This window comes from Pan paniscus, chromosome 16, assembly GCF_029289425.2.
Source record: "Pan paniscus chromosome 16, NHGRI_mPanPan1-v2.0_pri, whole genome shotgun sequence".
NCBI lineage: Eukaryota > Metazoa > Chordata > Mammalia > Primates > Hominidae > Pan > Pan paniscus.
In genome coordinates, this window is record NC_073265.2 from 39951646 (window position 1) to 39968561 (window position 16916).

Below are 16916 nucleotides of genomic sequence, written 5' to 3' on the forward strand. Positions count from 1 at the left end.
CTGCAACCTCCGCCTCCCCGGTTCAAGCGATTCTCCTGCCTCAGTCTCCTGAGTAGCTGGGGTTACAGGCGAGCCCCACCACACCCAGCTAATTTTTGTATTTTTAGTAGAGACGGGGTTTCACCATGTTGGTCAGGCTGGTCTCAAACTCCTGACCTCGTGATCCACCCGCCTTGGCCTCCCAAAGTGCTGGGATTACAGGTGTGAGCCACCGCACCCGGCCTTAGTTCAAATATTTTTTATTCAAATGTAAAATATGTCTATAACTCAAAGGATAAATGCTTGAGGGAATGGATATCCCATTCTCCACGATCCGCTTATTTCACATTGCATACCTGTATCAAAACATCTCATGCACTCCATAAATATATACACCTACATGTACCCACAATTTTTAAAAATGTAAAAATAGTAATTTTTGCTTATACTAAAGCATAAATTGAAAGAGCAAAGAAAACTGGAAAGCTCATTTGTATTTATTATAAATGTATCAATTCACTAAAATCTCTATGGACAAGTAAAATATAAGAATGCCAATAGCAGATGGGTTAAAATTCTCTTTAAAAGAGAAATAAATTGCAGATTCTACTAAGGAATTGCTAATCTAAAAAAAAATCTACAAGTGCCAGGCACGGTGGCTCATGCCTGTAATCCCAGCACTTTGGGAGGCTGAGGCGGGCAGATCACCTGAGGTTGGGAGTTCGAGACCAGCCTGATCAACATGGAGAAACCCTGTCTCTACTAAAAATACAATATTAGCCGGGTGTGGTGGTACATGCCTATAATCCCAGCTACTCAGGAGGCTGAGTCAGGAGAATCGCTTGAACCCGGGAGGCGGAGATTGCAGTGAGCTGATATCATGCCATTGCACTTCAGCCTGGGCAAAAAGAGCGAAACTCAGTCTCAAAAAAAAAAAAAAAAAAAAAAATCTACAAGCTAGAAGAAAATATAATGTATTAGAAAATGAAGGTCTTTCCCCACAAGCCTCACATTTATTTTTGCTAAACTAAACCGAGACAAAAGTAATCTACATTACAATTTGAGATAGTGATTTCTGTTGATAAGCCAAAAAAATGTTCAAAGGGATTTTCTAACTTTTTTTTTTTGCATCAAGAATTAATAAATACAGTGTATCATTATTTTAAAGACATGTTTAGGGAAAAAACCAGCTTCTCTTCCCCTTAAAGTTATTGGTGGTGGGAGGGCAAGAGAGGAAGAGATGGCAGCTTTTTAAGTGAAATTTTAATCTTATCTATCTTTTGTTCATTTTGAGTCCCCAAATAAAATATTTCTGTACTTTAATTTCTTAATCACTATTGTCAGCTTGGTTGCTACACATTTAATTACAATATAAAGTTGACATTGAGGATGAAGAAACTTGAGTAATTATACTTTTTCTTATTTCTATTTAACCAATAAGATTTTAATAGCAAATTAGAACAAGATTTTACCTCCTTAATAACTAATGGTTAGATAAAGTAGAATTTGTATCAAGTAACTCGGACTTCAGATTTCTGGATGTACCAGTTACTATGCTACTGAGGAGATACATCTAGTTGATGAAGTTAAAATATTAATTACTACTCCAGTTATATGAAACCAAATTATTTTGAGAAATTATCTTATTTTGCCAGGCGCGGTGGCTCATGCCTGCAATCCCAGCACTTGGGGAGTCTGAGGCGGGCAGATCATGAGGTCAGGAGCTCAAGACCAGCCTGACCAACAAGGTGAAACCCCGTCTCTACTAAAAATACAAAAATTAGCCAGGTGTGGTGGCACGCACCTGTAATCCCGTCTACTTGGGAGGCTGAGGCAGGAAAATTGCTTGAACCAGGAGGCAGAGGTTGTAGTGAGCCAAGATCTTGCTACTGCACTCCAGCCTGGGTGACAGAGGGAGACTCCATTTCCAAAAAAAAAAAAAAGAAATTAATTATCTCATTTCGATGTAGTAAAAAAAAAAATTTTCTTTAACATTCTTCATAAAATGTGATTAAGGCTATTAAATATAAAGCTTGGATGAGGGTGCAGATAATTTTACAAAACAGCTGTATTTTGGCAAATATTTTATTATTATAAATGAAAATATAGAGTTTTAAAACGGCACTTAATCTGTTCTCTCTCTCAGAGTCTGCCAAATAAATCAGATTTCTTGGAAAATATTCAAACTTGATACAATGGAGGCAAAATTAACTCTTGTCAGGTAAGTCATTTGCCATAAACGAAAAGACCCATAACTGCATTAAGCAGAGAGGGACTGACTGTCAATGAAGCTTCTCTATTTGCAATTTATTCAGCAAAAGCGAACAATTTTTTAAAAGTCTCTAATGCAAAATTTAGTTCAAGTATCAAAGGTCTGATCAATTTTAAAAGGCATTAGTTTTATTCTTAATAAATTGAACTGGCCTTAGATGAAAGATATAGTTCTGTTCACATATTTTATACATTATTTACAGAGAAATGAAAAATCCTGCTGCCTTTGTTATCACTTGTCATTTGCGAAATTCTTAGTAAAATAAAAGAAAATGGAAAGATAATTTGACCTCTGACCTCCAGGAGAATGTTCAGGCCACATCTAAAATTTACCAAAGAATGAGGAAAAAACTTTTTTCAAGTTGGAAGGTACCAGAGTGATTAGCTGGTCTAACCTACTCATTTTACAGATTAGAAAACTGAGATACAAGGTCTTGAGATGCGGCAAATTACTCAACTCTTCCTTGTATTGTAATTAAACTGAGACTAACACCAAGTCTCTTGCTGTTGTTGCCAATTCTTTTCTCTGAACCGCACTTTGTACATCCTCCACCAAGATTAAGAATCATTACCTATGGGGAAAGGGGTGGGCATCAAGAAGAAAAAAAGATAACGGGTGGGAGTGGGGGAATGTGGGATAATGTTAGGAATGCTGTATTCAACGATGAGCCATATGTATTAATACATAATTTCTTAAGAAAAATAATTTTTTAAAAAAATCAAACCTTAACATTAACAGAACCAAATTGCAAAGATCAGAAATACCAAAGTGAAACTGAATGTTAGTACTGAAATTTAAGCTACATTTAAAAAAAAAAGGCTGTCAAACCAATGAAAACTAGATTTCAGTTTCTGTCTCCTTTTAGTGACTAGTTCTATATATTATGTTTCTCTATACCTGGAAAAATGTTCTTAATATAATACACATGCAGTCTGAAGTAATTTCAGTTCTCAAGTTTATGAAAGGATTGGGTTTAAAAAAATACTACAAAAATATGCACTTATATTTCCAAAATTATGTATTTCTAACCTTTGCAGTGATATAAGGTCCAAATTTTCACCGTTGAACCGCCTTCTTGCATGGTGTTAAACAGTTATTTCTATAGAGCAGATATAATTTGCATAAATCTTTTTTTTTGAGATGGAGTCTCACTCTGTCGCCCAGGCTGGAGTGCAGTGGCGCGATCTCGGCTCACTGCAAGCTCCACCTCCCGGGTTCACGCCATTCTCCTGTCTCAGCCTTCCCAGTAGCTGGGACTACAGGCACCCTCCACCACGCCCAGCTAATTTTTGGTATTTTTAGTAGAGAGGGGTTTCACCGTGTTAGCCAGGATGGTCTCGATCTCCTGACCTCGTGATCCGCCCGCCTTGGCCTCCCAAAGTGTTGGGATTACAGGCGTGAGCCACCGCGCCTGGCCAATTTGCATAATTCTTTACAGTAAAACCCATTCAGAAATAGTAACTACTTGTATCTACCATCAGAGCTGAAAGAAACAGATTTCGTTGAAAAAAGTATAGGGGTGGGTCAAGGCATTTTTTTTAGAAAAATATACTGTATATAGTACATCTCGGAAACTACACAGACCATATGTTTTATTTAATGTGAAGGCACAACTTTAACATTAAAAGCAAAGCGTTTTAGTTATTTATGATGTAACTGTCAGTACCAGCTCATAAAAATATATTTTTGCAAGCATATCATTGAAGACTCTTTCAGATTGTCAATTCAAAAGTCAATTTAAAAAGTCGAAGTCTATTTGTAGAAAATCAATGACACATTATAGCAGTTCCACATAATATTATTGCTGGACAATCTGTTCACCAGATATCACAGGGTTTTCTTCATTTGTTGCATAATCCAAATGGTCCATCATCTAGGCATAAATAAAAGACGTTAGGAAATGCAAAATTTCAACTTGCCCCCAATATTCACTACATTAGCAAAAGGATTCTGAGTTTTTCTAAAAAACACAGATTGCTCTATGAAACTGAGCACTCCTTCTGGAGCACTGTTCTGGTTCAACATCCACACTTCTAAGGAGACAGTCAGGGTGACACTGAACCTCTCAGGAAGCCTAATCACATGACTCAAAGCCAATTTGTGTTCTCTGGATCTTCCGTTATCTCCATTTCCCAATATGAATACTGCCCTTCATGGCAGTGAGAACTCCAGAACAAAAGGAAGATATTCCTGACACTTATTCCAGGACACTATTCCAGGCAGTGTCCAATCATACAAATGGGAAAACTAAAAATGGCCTCATGAGTCACTGTGAGAATACCTGCTGACTCTGGGACAGTGTGATATTATTGACACCTTGAAATAACCGTAAGATAATTTAAACTTTGGAAACATTATAATAATTTCTACAAAAAATGAACTTGAGGTCGAATGATTTCTGAAAACAAAACCAAGAATACATTTGCTAGGCCGGGCGCAGTGGCTTACACCTGTAATCCCAGCACCTTGGGAGGCTGAGATGGGCAGATCATGAGGTCAGGAGTTCGAGACCAGCCTGGCCAAGATGGTGAAACCCCGTCTCTAATAAAAATACAAAAATTAGCTGGGCGTAGTGGCGGGCGCCTGTAGTTCCAGCTACTCGGGAGGCTGAGGCAGGAGAATTGCTTGAACCCAGGAGGCGGAGGTTGCAGTGAGCCGAGATCACGCCACTGCACTCTAGCCTGGGCAACAGAGTGCGACTCTGTCAAAAAAAAAAAAAAAATACATTTGCTGTAGACTATTTTAAAGAAATTACTGGCTGGGCACGGTGGCTCACGCCTGTAATCCCAGCACTTTGGGAGGCCGAAGTGGGTGGATCACGAGATCAGGAGATCCAGATGGTCCTGGCTAACACAGTGAAACCCCGTTTCTACTAAAAAATACAAAAAAAAATTAGCCAGGCGTGGTGGCAAGCGCCTGTAGTCCCAGCTACTTGGGAGGCTGAGGCAGGAGAATGGTATGAACCCGGGAGGCAGAGCTTGCAGTGAGCCGAGATCGTGCTACTGCGCTCCAGCCTGGGTGACAGAGCGAGACTCCGACCAAAAAAAAAAAAAGAAATTACCAGTTAAACTTTTCTCAAATGGTCACTTCAGCTCTGCCTATATTCTCATAAAAAATTGTCTTATATTTGGAAATGAAGGATGAAGAAACTGTTTAAATGCTTTCAGTGTTTCAGCAACTCAAATACAATTACTAAAAATAGAAAAAAGTATTTAATGCCTTTGTGAAGACTGTTAAAGATTTTTAGACTAGTGATTAAATTTCAGTATTGTGATGCACTTTTTTCCTTTCCTTCATCAAGAATTAGAAGAAGGAAAGATCAGCAAGATAAATGTTCCTATTTTTGAAAAGTGGTTCTGAAGGCTTTAGTGTTTTTTGGAAGAAGAACAAGAGGGTGGAATCATCTCGAAACAGGGTCTCTTGACTTGCCAGGCAGAAAGAATACAACGTGAGCTAAGGCTTTTGGCTGACAACTGTCTCAACTAATGGAGACAGCTTACAAAATCAAAACCTGGGCCGGGCGCAGTGGCTCACGCCTGTAATCTCAGCACTTTGGGAGGCCGATGCAGTTGGATCACGAGGTCAGGAGTTCGGGACCAGCCTGGCCAACATGGTGAAACCCTGTCTCTACTAAAAATACAAAAATTAGCCAAGCGTGGTGGTGCACCTGTAATCCCAAACCTACTCGGGAGACTGAAGTGGGAGAATTGCTTGAACCTGAGAGGCAGAGGCTTTGCTGACCCAAGATTGCGCCACTGCACTCCAGCCTGGGCAATAGAGAGAGAGACCCTGTCTCAAAAAAATAAAAAAAAATAAAAAAATTAAAAACCTGCTGATACTCTACAAGCCATTTCAAGACCCAAAACCATTTTGAGGTCTTCTAATTGCCAAAGATATCCCCTAGATTTAAGGTCACTAGTTTGTAGCAATTCTAAGGGGAAAAAAACAAAAGCCAAATCAAGACAGATAACATTAAGCAGTTCACTACATGAAACATAAGATGAAGATGTTGAACATTTAATTTTAGTCAATTTAAATGAAGAGGGGAAAGGAAAAGTATGTAAGATATATTTAGGCCCCTTTTCTTCTAGGAATTTAAAAGTTCTGGGTCTAAGAGATTAGGGCTGTGTAGAGAGAAAATTGAAGCAGCCTCAGCAGAATGGATGGTGGAGAAACCCTCTTTCTTCCCCAGGATCTGCTTACCCTGGCAACTGTAATCTAATGAAATGATAGCCCACATACCCTAAATTATAACATGCTTCCCTGGTGCCTCGTTAGCACAGTAGGTAGTGAGTCAGTCCCATCTAACTTGCCTCTTCTTTCCTAATCCCCAGGTACCTCACTGGCACTATATAATCTAATCCCTGAACATAGAAATATATTAATTAAAAAAACCACTTTCAAAGTCAACTTATTGAGAAGTAAGCATCTCTATTCCCTATTTACTTTTCTTTACTGACTTTCCAATAAAAACAATACAGAAACATAAAGAACAAAGTTTTAAAAAATACGACAATAAATTAACATAAATAATACAATTAATTGACAAAATTGGCAAACATTTTCATCATATTTGGAAACAGGAGAGCTTGATTTGGAAAGATGGGCTCTGAAATCAGATCAGCTAACCTGGCATTTTCTGATAGCTCTGCTTGCTTATAATTGAACCAATCTCCAGAAATAGTCTAATAAAACACTCATTAATGCAGGGTAACTGGAGACTTGCTGATACTAAAGCAGAGTTGTTCTAACTTATCTCTGTATTCTGACTTGTCAGTTACAGCTTGTGACTTCTAAAAATAATGAGAAGTACTAGTGACATTTAACAGACACAACTCACTGTTTACTGGGTATCACAAACTGAAAACTTACTACCTGCCCAGAGAAAAATAGCCCATTGGACACTGCTGCACAAATTTAACTCCACTTATTTCATTACAGAAGCAAAAAATATCCCCTAAAATGATGACTCCTTTTCATTGTGCTATATGCCAAAGTAATTATGACTCTGCTTGATTTTTCTCTTCTGAGAAAAAAGTATCTGTATTTGCTTTATACTAATTAGAACTAAGACTTCACATAAAATCAAATAAGTGGGTCTGAGTACTGTAGCTCTTGAAGCATTCCACAAAAAATGTTCATAGGAAATACAGTGTAACTAGTTTTGGGCTGTAGAAAATAATTTACAATTAGTATTTCCAAATTAGTATCCTTTTTTTTTTTTTTTTTTTGTGAGATGGAGTGTTGCTTTTGTTGCCCAGGCTGGAGTGCAATGGCGCGATCTCGGCTCACTGCAACCTCCGCCTCCCGGGTTCAAGCAATTCTCCCGCCTCAGCCTCCCTAGTAGCTGGGATTACAGGCACGCGCCACCACGCCTGGATAATTTTTTGTATTTTTAGTAGAGATGGGATTTCACTATGTTGGCCAGGCTGGTCTCGAACTCCTGACCTCAGGCAATCCACCCGCCTCAGCCTCCCAAACTGCTGGGATTACAGGCGTGAGCCACTGCGCCCAGCCCAAATTAGTATTATTTTAGTGAAACCCTATAGAAACATTACTTCTTTTGATGAGAGAAACTCACAGTAAGGGCTGAAAGACTCAAAGTAAGATCCTGAAAGTATTTCAATAAGGTCTCCAAGTTACAAGTGAGGTATAACTTGCCCCCTAAAAACAGCATGGAAAGACTGCCAGGGGTACCTGGACATTTAAAGAGTCTCCAGTGAAAAGTCCTGCTTTTTACTACCAATAATCTTGCACTCAACTCTATTATCAGGCATTCGAATGAACCAAATGACTAATAGTATAAACAAATTTGCCTTAGCCTTAGATTGTAACTTTGTATTACCTGTTTTGTCTTTGATTATTTCAAAACAGCAGCAAAAACTTGCAATATTTACAAAAAAAGATTGCACATAAAGACTGTAGAGATACATGTCTAGTTTAATGTTTTAAAAGTGCCTCACTTTTACAGTGGCATATGACAATTACAGTCATTTTATAAGGGCTGCTGAAATACAATCAGGAAGCTTATACACACATGCAAAAGTAACTAAAGGCCAGTGGATGAAGGATTGAGCATTAGAGGTGCACTGCATAAAGACTTTCAATAACATTAGCTGAGAATTTACAGCATAAAGACTACTGTCATAAGCATTGTGGATTCCTAATACGTAACAGCTAATACTTAGTGAGGGAGGCATATATAAATACCTGCACTGCAGGGCAGATGTTAGTAAGTATTTAAAGTACAAAGTCTAAAAAAATACGGTGAAAGGTAAATGTGATTTTAATTGGAGTGCCTACTTCCTTCTAATTTCTTAGAGATCTGCTTGGAGAAGGCAGAATTTAAGTTGGGAGTTAAATAGGGATATTCTGGAAATAGAAACTGACAAAGCTTAGGAAATGATGGAGGTTGGGAGAGAGAAGCAAATGATTATTATTACACTGTTAGCCTAAGAGATGAGCCAGAGCTGACCCTCAGGCCCATCTCACAGTGGAACCATATCAAGTCTCCCTCTGTCTCACCAGGCATGTAGAAGCTCCCCATTCTATTTCAGAAGTCTCTGCCTAGCCTTAACAGATTTCAACATCCACCTGCCTCACACCAAGCCTTAAGCTAACCCACCACTATGGATTTCCTTCCTTCCTTTCCTTCCTTTCCTCCCTTCCTCCCTCCCTCCCTTTTTTTTTTTTTTCCTCGAGGCGGAGTCTTGCTCTGTCACCCAGGCTGGAGTGCAGTGATGCGATCTCGGCTCACTTCAACCTCTGCCTCCCAGGTTCAAGCAATTCTCCTGCCTCAGCCTCCCAAATAGCTGGGATTACAGGCGCCTGCCACCACACCTGGCTAATTTTTGTATTTTTAATAGAGACAGCAGTTTCACCATGTTGGTCAGGCTGTCTCAAACTCCTGACCTCGTGATCTGCCCGCCTTGGCCTCCCAAAGTGCTGGGATTACAGGCATGAGCCATCATGTCCGGCCCCACTATGGATTTCTTATTCCCCTACCTCCCTGTAGATCCAATCTCATTTTATGGATGAGGAGACAGTCTTCAGAGATTAAGTTATTCGTCAGAACTGATGTCAAAGGCCACAATACACTGTCTCCCACAAATGATAACATTCAAGGTAAGCTAATTTTGATTTTAAATGTTGGACATAAACAATGAGAGATTTTCTTTTTAAAAGGGAAATAATTTTGTAAAGGCATTATATTACATAACTTTCAAAAATGCTAGTTTTCTGAAAAAATACTCTTTCCTGAGTTGTTTTTTTTTTTTTTTTTTTTTTTGAGATAGAGTCTTGCTGTCGCCCAGGCTAGAGTGCAGTGGCACAATCTCGACTCACTGCAAGCTCCGCCTCCCAGGTTCAAGCAATTCTCCTGTCTCAGCCTCCCGAGTAGCTGGGACTACAGGCGCCTGCCACCATGCCCAGCTAATTTTTGTATTTTTAGTAGAGACAGGGTTTTACCATATTGGTCAGACTAGTCTCGAACTCCTGACCTCAGGTGATCCACCCACCTCAGCCTCCCAAAGTGCTGGGATTACAGGAGTGAGCCACCGCGCCCAGCATTTCCTGAGTATTTTTTTTAACATCCTGCAAGTTGCCTAAAATTTGAGCAAATGTCCATTCCCATATTTCAACATTTTGTGCATAATGAGAAAAATGACTGAGTCTAAACATAATTTTTTCTCTGCAGCTTGTGATAGCTCAGAATTTGTTCTTTTACGAGTAAGTTAAAGGAAGCAGATTTAACAAAAACCCAAAGTTTTCATATCCAGACCAGGAAAATGAAAATTTAGTCAATGAGTCGAGAAATAACCAAACCAACAAACAACAAAACAAAAAATCCTCACTCCTACAAATAATGATAGCAAATAAATTCACAGCACCTATAAGCAATCTGTAGATATTAACATATTTATTACAGCAACCCTCTGAAATAGGTTGTTATCCCATTTTACTATGTAGAAAAACTGAGGCACCAAGAAGCTAAGCAACTTGCCGAAGGCTACACAGCTAATAATTAACAAAATTAGAATTCAAATTTAGGCAGCCTGGTACTAGACTCTATGCTCTTTACTTCTATGGGTTATTTTGTATTCTGAATGTCTTTACCTAATACAATTACGATACTACACTAGAAAGTGAGAATTTTATTAACAAAGTTGGCCCATGTTTTTATACGCTTTTAAACAGATTTTCCTACAATCAAATGCCTTACTTAGCTACTATGTTATATGGTAAAGCTCCTGATGTCTGCCCTCCTGGGGCTATTATTACTTAGTGACTAGCAACAGTGTTCTTTCCCTTTGTAGGTAGCTGCTGTGAAGCAGAGGCAAATTTTTTTCTCAGGCCAGGAATGGTGGCTCACGCCTATAATCCCAGCACTTTGGGAGGCCGAGGTTGGTGGATCATCGAGGGTCAGGAGTTTGAGACTAGCCTGACCAACATAGTGAAACCCCATCTCTACTAAAAATACAAAATTAGCTGGGCAGGGTGGCGCATGCTTTTAATACCAGCTACTTGGGAGGCTGAGGCAGGAGAATCGCTTGAACCCCGGAGGTGGAGGTTGCAATGAGCAAAGATAGTATCATCGCACTCCAGCCTGGGCAATAAGAGTGAAACTCCATCTCAAAAAAAAAAAAAAAATTTTTTTTCTTGGCCGGGCACGGTGGCTCATGCCTGTAATCCCAGCACTTTGGGAGGCCAAGGCGGGTGGGTTCACCTGAGGTCAGAAGTTCAGGACCAGCCTGGCTAACATGGCGAAATCCTGTCTCTAGTGAAAATACAAAAATTAGCCAGGGATGGTGGTACATGCCTATAATCCCAGCTACTTGAGAGGCTGAGGCAGGAGAATCGCTTAAACCTAGGAGGTGGAGGTTGCAGTAAGCCAAGATTGTGCCACTGTACTCCAGCCTGGGTGATAGAGCAAATTCCGCCACCCCTCCCCGCCCAAAAAATTTTTCTCAAGATCATGATTTTTAAGAAGTTTTTTTTGGTGGTTTTTTTTGTTTAGACTGTGTCACTCTGTTGCCCAGGATGGAGTGCAGTGGTACAATCTTGGCTCACTGCAATTTCTGCCTCCCAGGTTCAAAAGATTCTCCTGCCTCAGCCTCCTGAGTAGCTGGGGATTACAAGTGTGTGCCATCATGCCAGGCTACTTTTTTCTTGTATTTTTAGTAGAGATGGGGTTTCATTATGTTGACCAGGCTGGTCTCGAACTCCTGATCTCAAGTGATCCACTAGCCTTGGCCTCTCAATGTGCTGGGATTACAGGTGTGAGCCACCGCTCCCGGCCTAAGAATGAAACTTGGATGGTCCAGGGCAAAGCATTTGTTCATTGGGAATATAAATGTAGCCCTTGGTTGAAATCTTTCCTTAACTACAATCCTGTGTCAGTAACAATTATGGAAAAAGAAGGAGGAAAGGTGCTAGAATCAACCAGAGGAAAAAATGTGCTGTAGAATATTTCCAAAGAAATGCAATGTTAATAACTTTATGTATACAACAACTCTAAATATTCAACTATTTCCAGTATGAGTTAGCATAAAAAGATATGGAAGCTACAAAGAAAGAAACTGTTTACAGTAGCTGCCCGTTAAGGGTGGGGGTGGGGGAAGAATGGTTAGAAAAAGGACTCCCATTTTTACTTTAGACACTTTTGTATTGCTTATTTTAAAAACACAAATATGCACTAATTTGTAATTAAGATACAAAAAAGAAAAATTACTAAAATGCAAACAGTAAAGGTCTATGTAAAAATTTTAGTAAATTAACTACCAATAATATTAACCTACAAGACATTAAAATAGAACAAAGAAGACTAGAATTACTATAATGAACATCTTTTCACACCATTTTTGCCCAAATTTTTAATCATTTTCTGAAAATACCTTAAGAGAAATTACTGGGTCAAAGTAAATAACAAAGTATGATATATGCATATAAGGAAATATTATATAGCCATTAAAATAATTTTATAAGGAATTTAAAATAAAATATAAAATGCACTGAAAAAGAAAGAGAACTATTTATAGTATCATTCACTCGTCTATCCATTTATCCAGAGAAGGCACAGAAGGAAATTCACTTAAACCTTAACTATCTCTAGGTGGTAGGATTATGGGCGGACTTAATTTTCCTCTTGTATTTTTAAAAAATATTTTCCAAATTTTCTATAATCACATATTTTTATTTTTATTTATTTATTTATTTTTGAGACGGAGTCTTGCTCCATCACTCAGGCTGGAGTGCAATGGCGCAATCTCAGCTCACTACAACCTCCACCTCCCAGGTTCAAGCGCTTCTTCCGCCTCAGCCTCCCAAGTAGCTGGGATTACAAGTATGTGCCACCACGCCCAGCTAATTTTTGTATTTTTAGTAGAGATGAGGTTTTGTCATGTTGGCCAGGCTGGTCTCAAACTCCTGACCCCAGGTGATCTGCCCGCCTCAGCCTCCCAAACTGCTGGGATTACAGGCGTGAGCCACTGCACCCAGCCTATAAGCATATATTTTTAATAATAAAATACTTTAAAAGCTGTATGAAAGGGAAATGAATTTTTTATAAGTAAAAATAAATTCTGACAATGAAAATAACAAGAAACACAATTCTGTAAGACAGCACATGTGCTCTCACTAACAATCCTAAATTTCAATTCTAAACTAAACAAAGATTTAATGTCAACTCACAACAAAATTTCCTGATGTTGCTTGTCTTCTTTGTCCTGATTTACAGTTAATCAGATAAGTACCCCTAATAATAGAAATCTCTTGCTCACAGGCCTGTCCTGAGTCTTTTCTTCTGCCTCTACATTCTCAACTCTTTATTCTGTATGCTAATGGCACTCCCAATTATCTATCTCTAGCCAGGTCTGTCTCTTGCACATCAGACCTATTTATTCAACTGCCTATTATTTCTCTCTTTGTGGTGATCCAATAGGTACTTCTGAAATGTTCAAGACTGAATTCATCATCATCTTCCTCAACCCTGTTGCCTTTCCTTCATCACCATCCCCCTACTCAGTTTCCCAATCCAGAAGCCCTGAACTCTACTTCTTTTCCTCTACCCATACTGACTCCATCATGAGGCCCTATTATGCCTCTAAATTTCTCTTAACTTTGTTCACGTCTTTCCATCTCACTATTTTGCTAATTTAGGCTTCTATCACTTCTTTTTTGTTTGTGCTTTTGTTTTGAGACAGGGTCTCGCTCGCTCTGTTGCCCAGGCTGAGTGCAGTGGTGCAATCATGGCCCACTGAAGCCCCTATCTTCCGGACTCAAGCAATCCTCCCACCTCAGGCTCCCGAGCAGCTAGGACCAAAGGCATGTGCCACCACGCCCAGCAAATTTTTTCTTTTTTGTAGAGACAGGGTCTCACATATTGCCCAGGCTGGTCTCAAACTCCTGGGGTCAAGTGATCCTCCTGGCTTAGCCTCCCAAAGTGCTGGAATTATCAGGGTAAACAACCATGTCTGGCCTTCTATCACTTCTTATTGCAATAATTGTCCCCAGTTTTGCTCCCTTAATTTTCTAGATTTCTTAAAACCTTAAATGGTCTCCAATGCTTAGTATAGAGTCCAAACTCTTAAATGTGGCTTATAAGATGCTACATACAAGGCTCTCACTCTTGCTTCCTTCTCCAGCTTTCATTTCCTGTAACTCCCGTAACCCTTACTCAGCATTATAGCCATCCTAACCTTCACTGAGTTTCTAGAATGTGCCATGTTCTCTTCCCTCTGAGCCTCGGAAGACATGGTTCCTTCAACATGGAACACACAGCTCAGTCTTAAAGTCTGGACATAAATTTAATATTCTTTAGAAAGCCCTCCCCAAATCACCTAGGAATCTTTCCTGAAACCACAAGCACTGGATATCCCATCTATAGTTTTCATGGCACCTGCCGTAACTAATAGGTTTATCACACTTTATTGTTAGTGACTTTATGTCTATTCCTCACTAGACTGTAATTTTCGTGTTTCTTTTTTTTTTTTTTTTTTTTGAGACGGAGTCTTGCTCTGTCCCCCAGGCTGGAGTGCAGTGGCACGATCTCGGCTCACTGCAAGCTCCGCCTCCCAGGTTCACGCCATTCTCCTGCCTCAGCCTCCCGAGTAGCTGGGACTACAGGCACCTGCCACCACACCCGGCTAATATTTTTTTTGTATTTTTTAGTGGAGATGGAGTTTCACCGTGTTAGCCAGCATGGTCTCGATCTCCTGACCTCGTGATCCTCCCGCCTCAGCCTCCCAAAGTGCTGGGATTACAGGCATGAGCCACCGCGACCGGCTAGACTGTAACTTTCAAGAGGTCATGAGAATAGGCCTCTTTCTAACTTGATCATCTTGTATCACCAATACCAAAAATAGTATCCTCTCATAGAATCACTCATAAACATTTGCTAAATGAAGAAATATAAAACCATTAAAAAATGATGTAGCGTACTTTTTGAGATGTGATTTTTAGATGTTATTAGCATAGTGTATATCATAGGATACACTTTATTTTTAAAAATCTATAAAAAACCTATGTGAGTGTCATCTTCAATGGAAAAGTTAAAAGTTACCTTACTAGTTTAGTCAAGGGCATTAGGATCATAAACTAATTCTATGTATAACAGTATAAGTTGAGACAACAGCTTTGTGACATAGGCAAGACAGGTATTATTAGCTTAACCAAATCTCAAAGAAATTTTAAGATTTCCTCAAAAGAATTCTAAACCAGTGTTTTTTCAAATCATAGTAGTCTGTAACTTAATGTGTTAACCACCTCTCATTAAGTAACACTATAAATGACATGAAAGACCAAGCACAAGATGGACATGGACTTTGAACTGTTTATCTACTATCAGAGTTTCAGCCACCCATCCAAAGTGTCTCTCTTTTTGTTCACGTGACAACTGACACAGAAGCATGAGGGTGGATGGAGGAGAGTGGTAGTTGTAATAGGGGAAAGCAGAGCTAACTGCCTCACAAAGTGCCTTCATGAAGGGGTCAGTGCCATGGCCCTGACCTCAATAGGCTAGGGTTTCCCAACTCTTCTTAATTTCAATGCAAACAGACTTTACTGGAATACCAAGAACATTTAGGGGGAAAAAAAAGAAAAGGCTTTAACTTTAATGAAGAAACCACTCAAGCAAAAGAGACCTTGGTATCAAGATTTTCTTTGTTTAGAAATTTTAAAGAAAGCTCAACCTTGATTCACTTAAATCTCAAATGAGTGCCCTATCTAGTTTGGTTAGGCCCATTTAGATGCTGAAGAGGACACTTTTTTTTTGAGATGGAGTTTCACTCTTGTTGCCCAAGCTGGAGTGCAATGGCGTAATCTTGGCTCACTGCAACCTCTGCCTCCTGGGTTCAAGTGATTCTCCTGCCTCAGCCTCCCAAGTAGCTGGGATTACAGGTGCCTGCCACAACACCCGGCTAATTTTTTGTATTTTTAGTAGAGACGGGTTTCACCATGTTGGCCAGGCTGGTCTCGAACTCCCGTCCTCAGCTGATCCATCTGCCTCGGCCTCCCAAAGTGCTGGGATTACAGGCGTGAGCCACCGTGCCTGGCCAGAGTACACTTTTTATCTGCAAAACCTTAGGACTCTTACTACAAATAGCTAATGCTTAGTCTCAAAATTAAGTACTTATTTTAAACAACGAATTTTATCTTTCATGAAGTCTGCTTTTGTGTAGGTTTTGAAAATACATGTTGAAATGCTATTTTGTTTTCCCCGATGTCCTCTGCTGTTTTTTTTTGTAGTTTTGTCTTGAATCACCAGGCTTTTGGCATTAGATTGCAGGGGAGGTCACAAATGATGATTCAATAGGTGGACAGTGAGTAAGGTGGTATTACAGTACTTTTTGGTACATAAAAGCTTTGCTACATATAGGCTGTTCCCACCCAAAATCAGTCAGTAAATTAAGCCATAAGATAACTTGGTAACCAAAGTATAAGCACATACCTGATAGCTGTTACCTTTCCAGAACTTTTTCATTTCCTTACGTCTCCAGGCAACAACTGAGGCAGTAATAAGTGTGCAAGGTACTAAATAGAGGAGAGCAGGTTGCCCCTTTTTCATCAGCACCAGAACAACAAATGTAAGTATCATGCCAATAGCATAGGCTGCAAGAAGAATACCAAGCTATAAGTCATTTCTACATGTTACCAAAGGTGGGTTTTTTCCTCTGTCATTTACGTACTGGTTTTCAAACATTTCTGAGGATATTTTTGCTCTATGACTTCTTGTAATTTCATCATTTTCCTAGATAGGATTAGGAGACATCTTCTATGGAGCTTTTGAAAAATGTGGAAACTGGTTAGCATTTCAATTATTACTAACCTAACCATGTATCATTGATAAGAGATAATAATTCATGAGAGTTTCAATTATCTGTTGCTATTAAAGATGTTAAATAGTTTCATATTTTAGATAACTAAATCTGTACCAATATGTACTATAGGTTGTTTAAAAAAATCTTCCTAACACTGATTACATACTTCCTAAGCTTTGTTAATAAGCACATACTTTTGAACTTTTCTTTTTTTTTTTTTTTTCGAAACGGAGTTTTGTTCTTGTTGCCCAGGCTGGAGTGCAATGGCACGATCTCAGCTCACCGCAACCTCTGCCTCCTGGGTTCAAGCGATTCTCCTGCCTCAGCGTCCCAAGTAGCTGGGATTATAG

At 39.4% G+C, this 16916-nt stretch overlaps 1 protein-coding gene across 4 annotated transcripts in view; it reads right to left on the minus strand.

Annotated features, from left to right (window-relative positions):
* Positions 1–3818: 3818 nt before the first annotated feature.
* SPPL2A (signal peptide peptidase like 2A) overlaps positions 3819–16916 on the minus strand; it is a 58290-nt gene continuing 45192 nt past the window's right edge. For 2 of the 4 annotated variants that reach the window (XM_003827828.6, XM_008953161.4), the window contains 2 exons: positions 16197–16357; positions 3819–4124 (listed from right to left, as the gene is read on the minus strand). In XM_003827828.6, the coding sequence (XP_003827876.1) occupies positions 4050–4124; positions 16197–16357 (236 nt within the window). In that variant the 3' untranslated portion in view covers positions 3819–4049. The remainder of the gene's footprint in view (positions 4125–16196; positions 16358–16916) is intronic. The other 2 variants (XM_055098712.2, XM_024925712.4) reach the window with 1 other exon arrangement.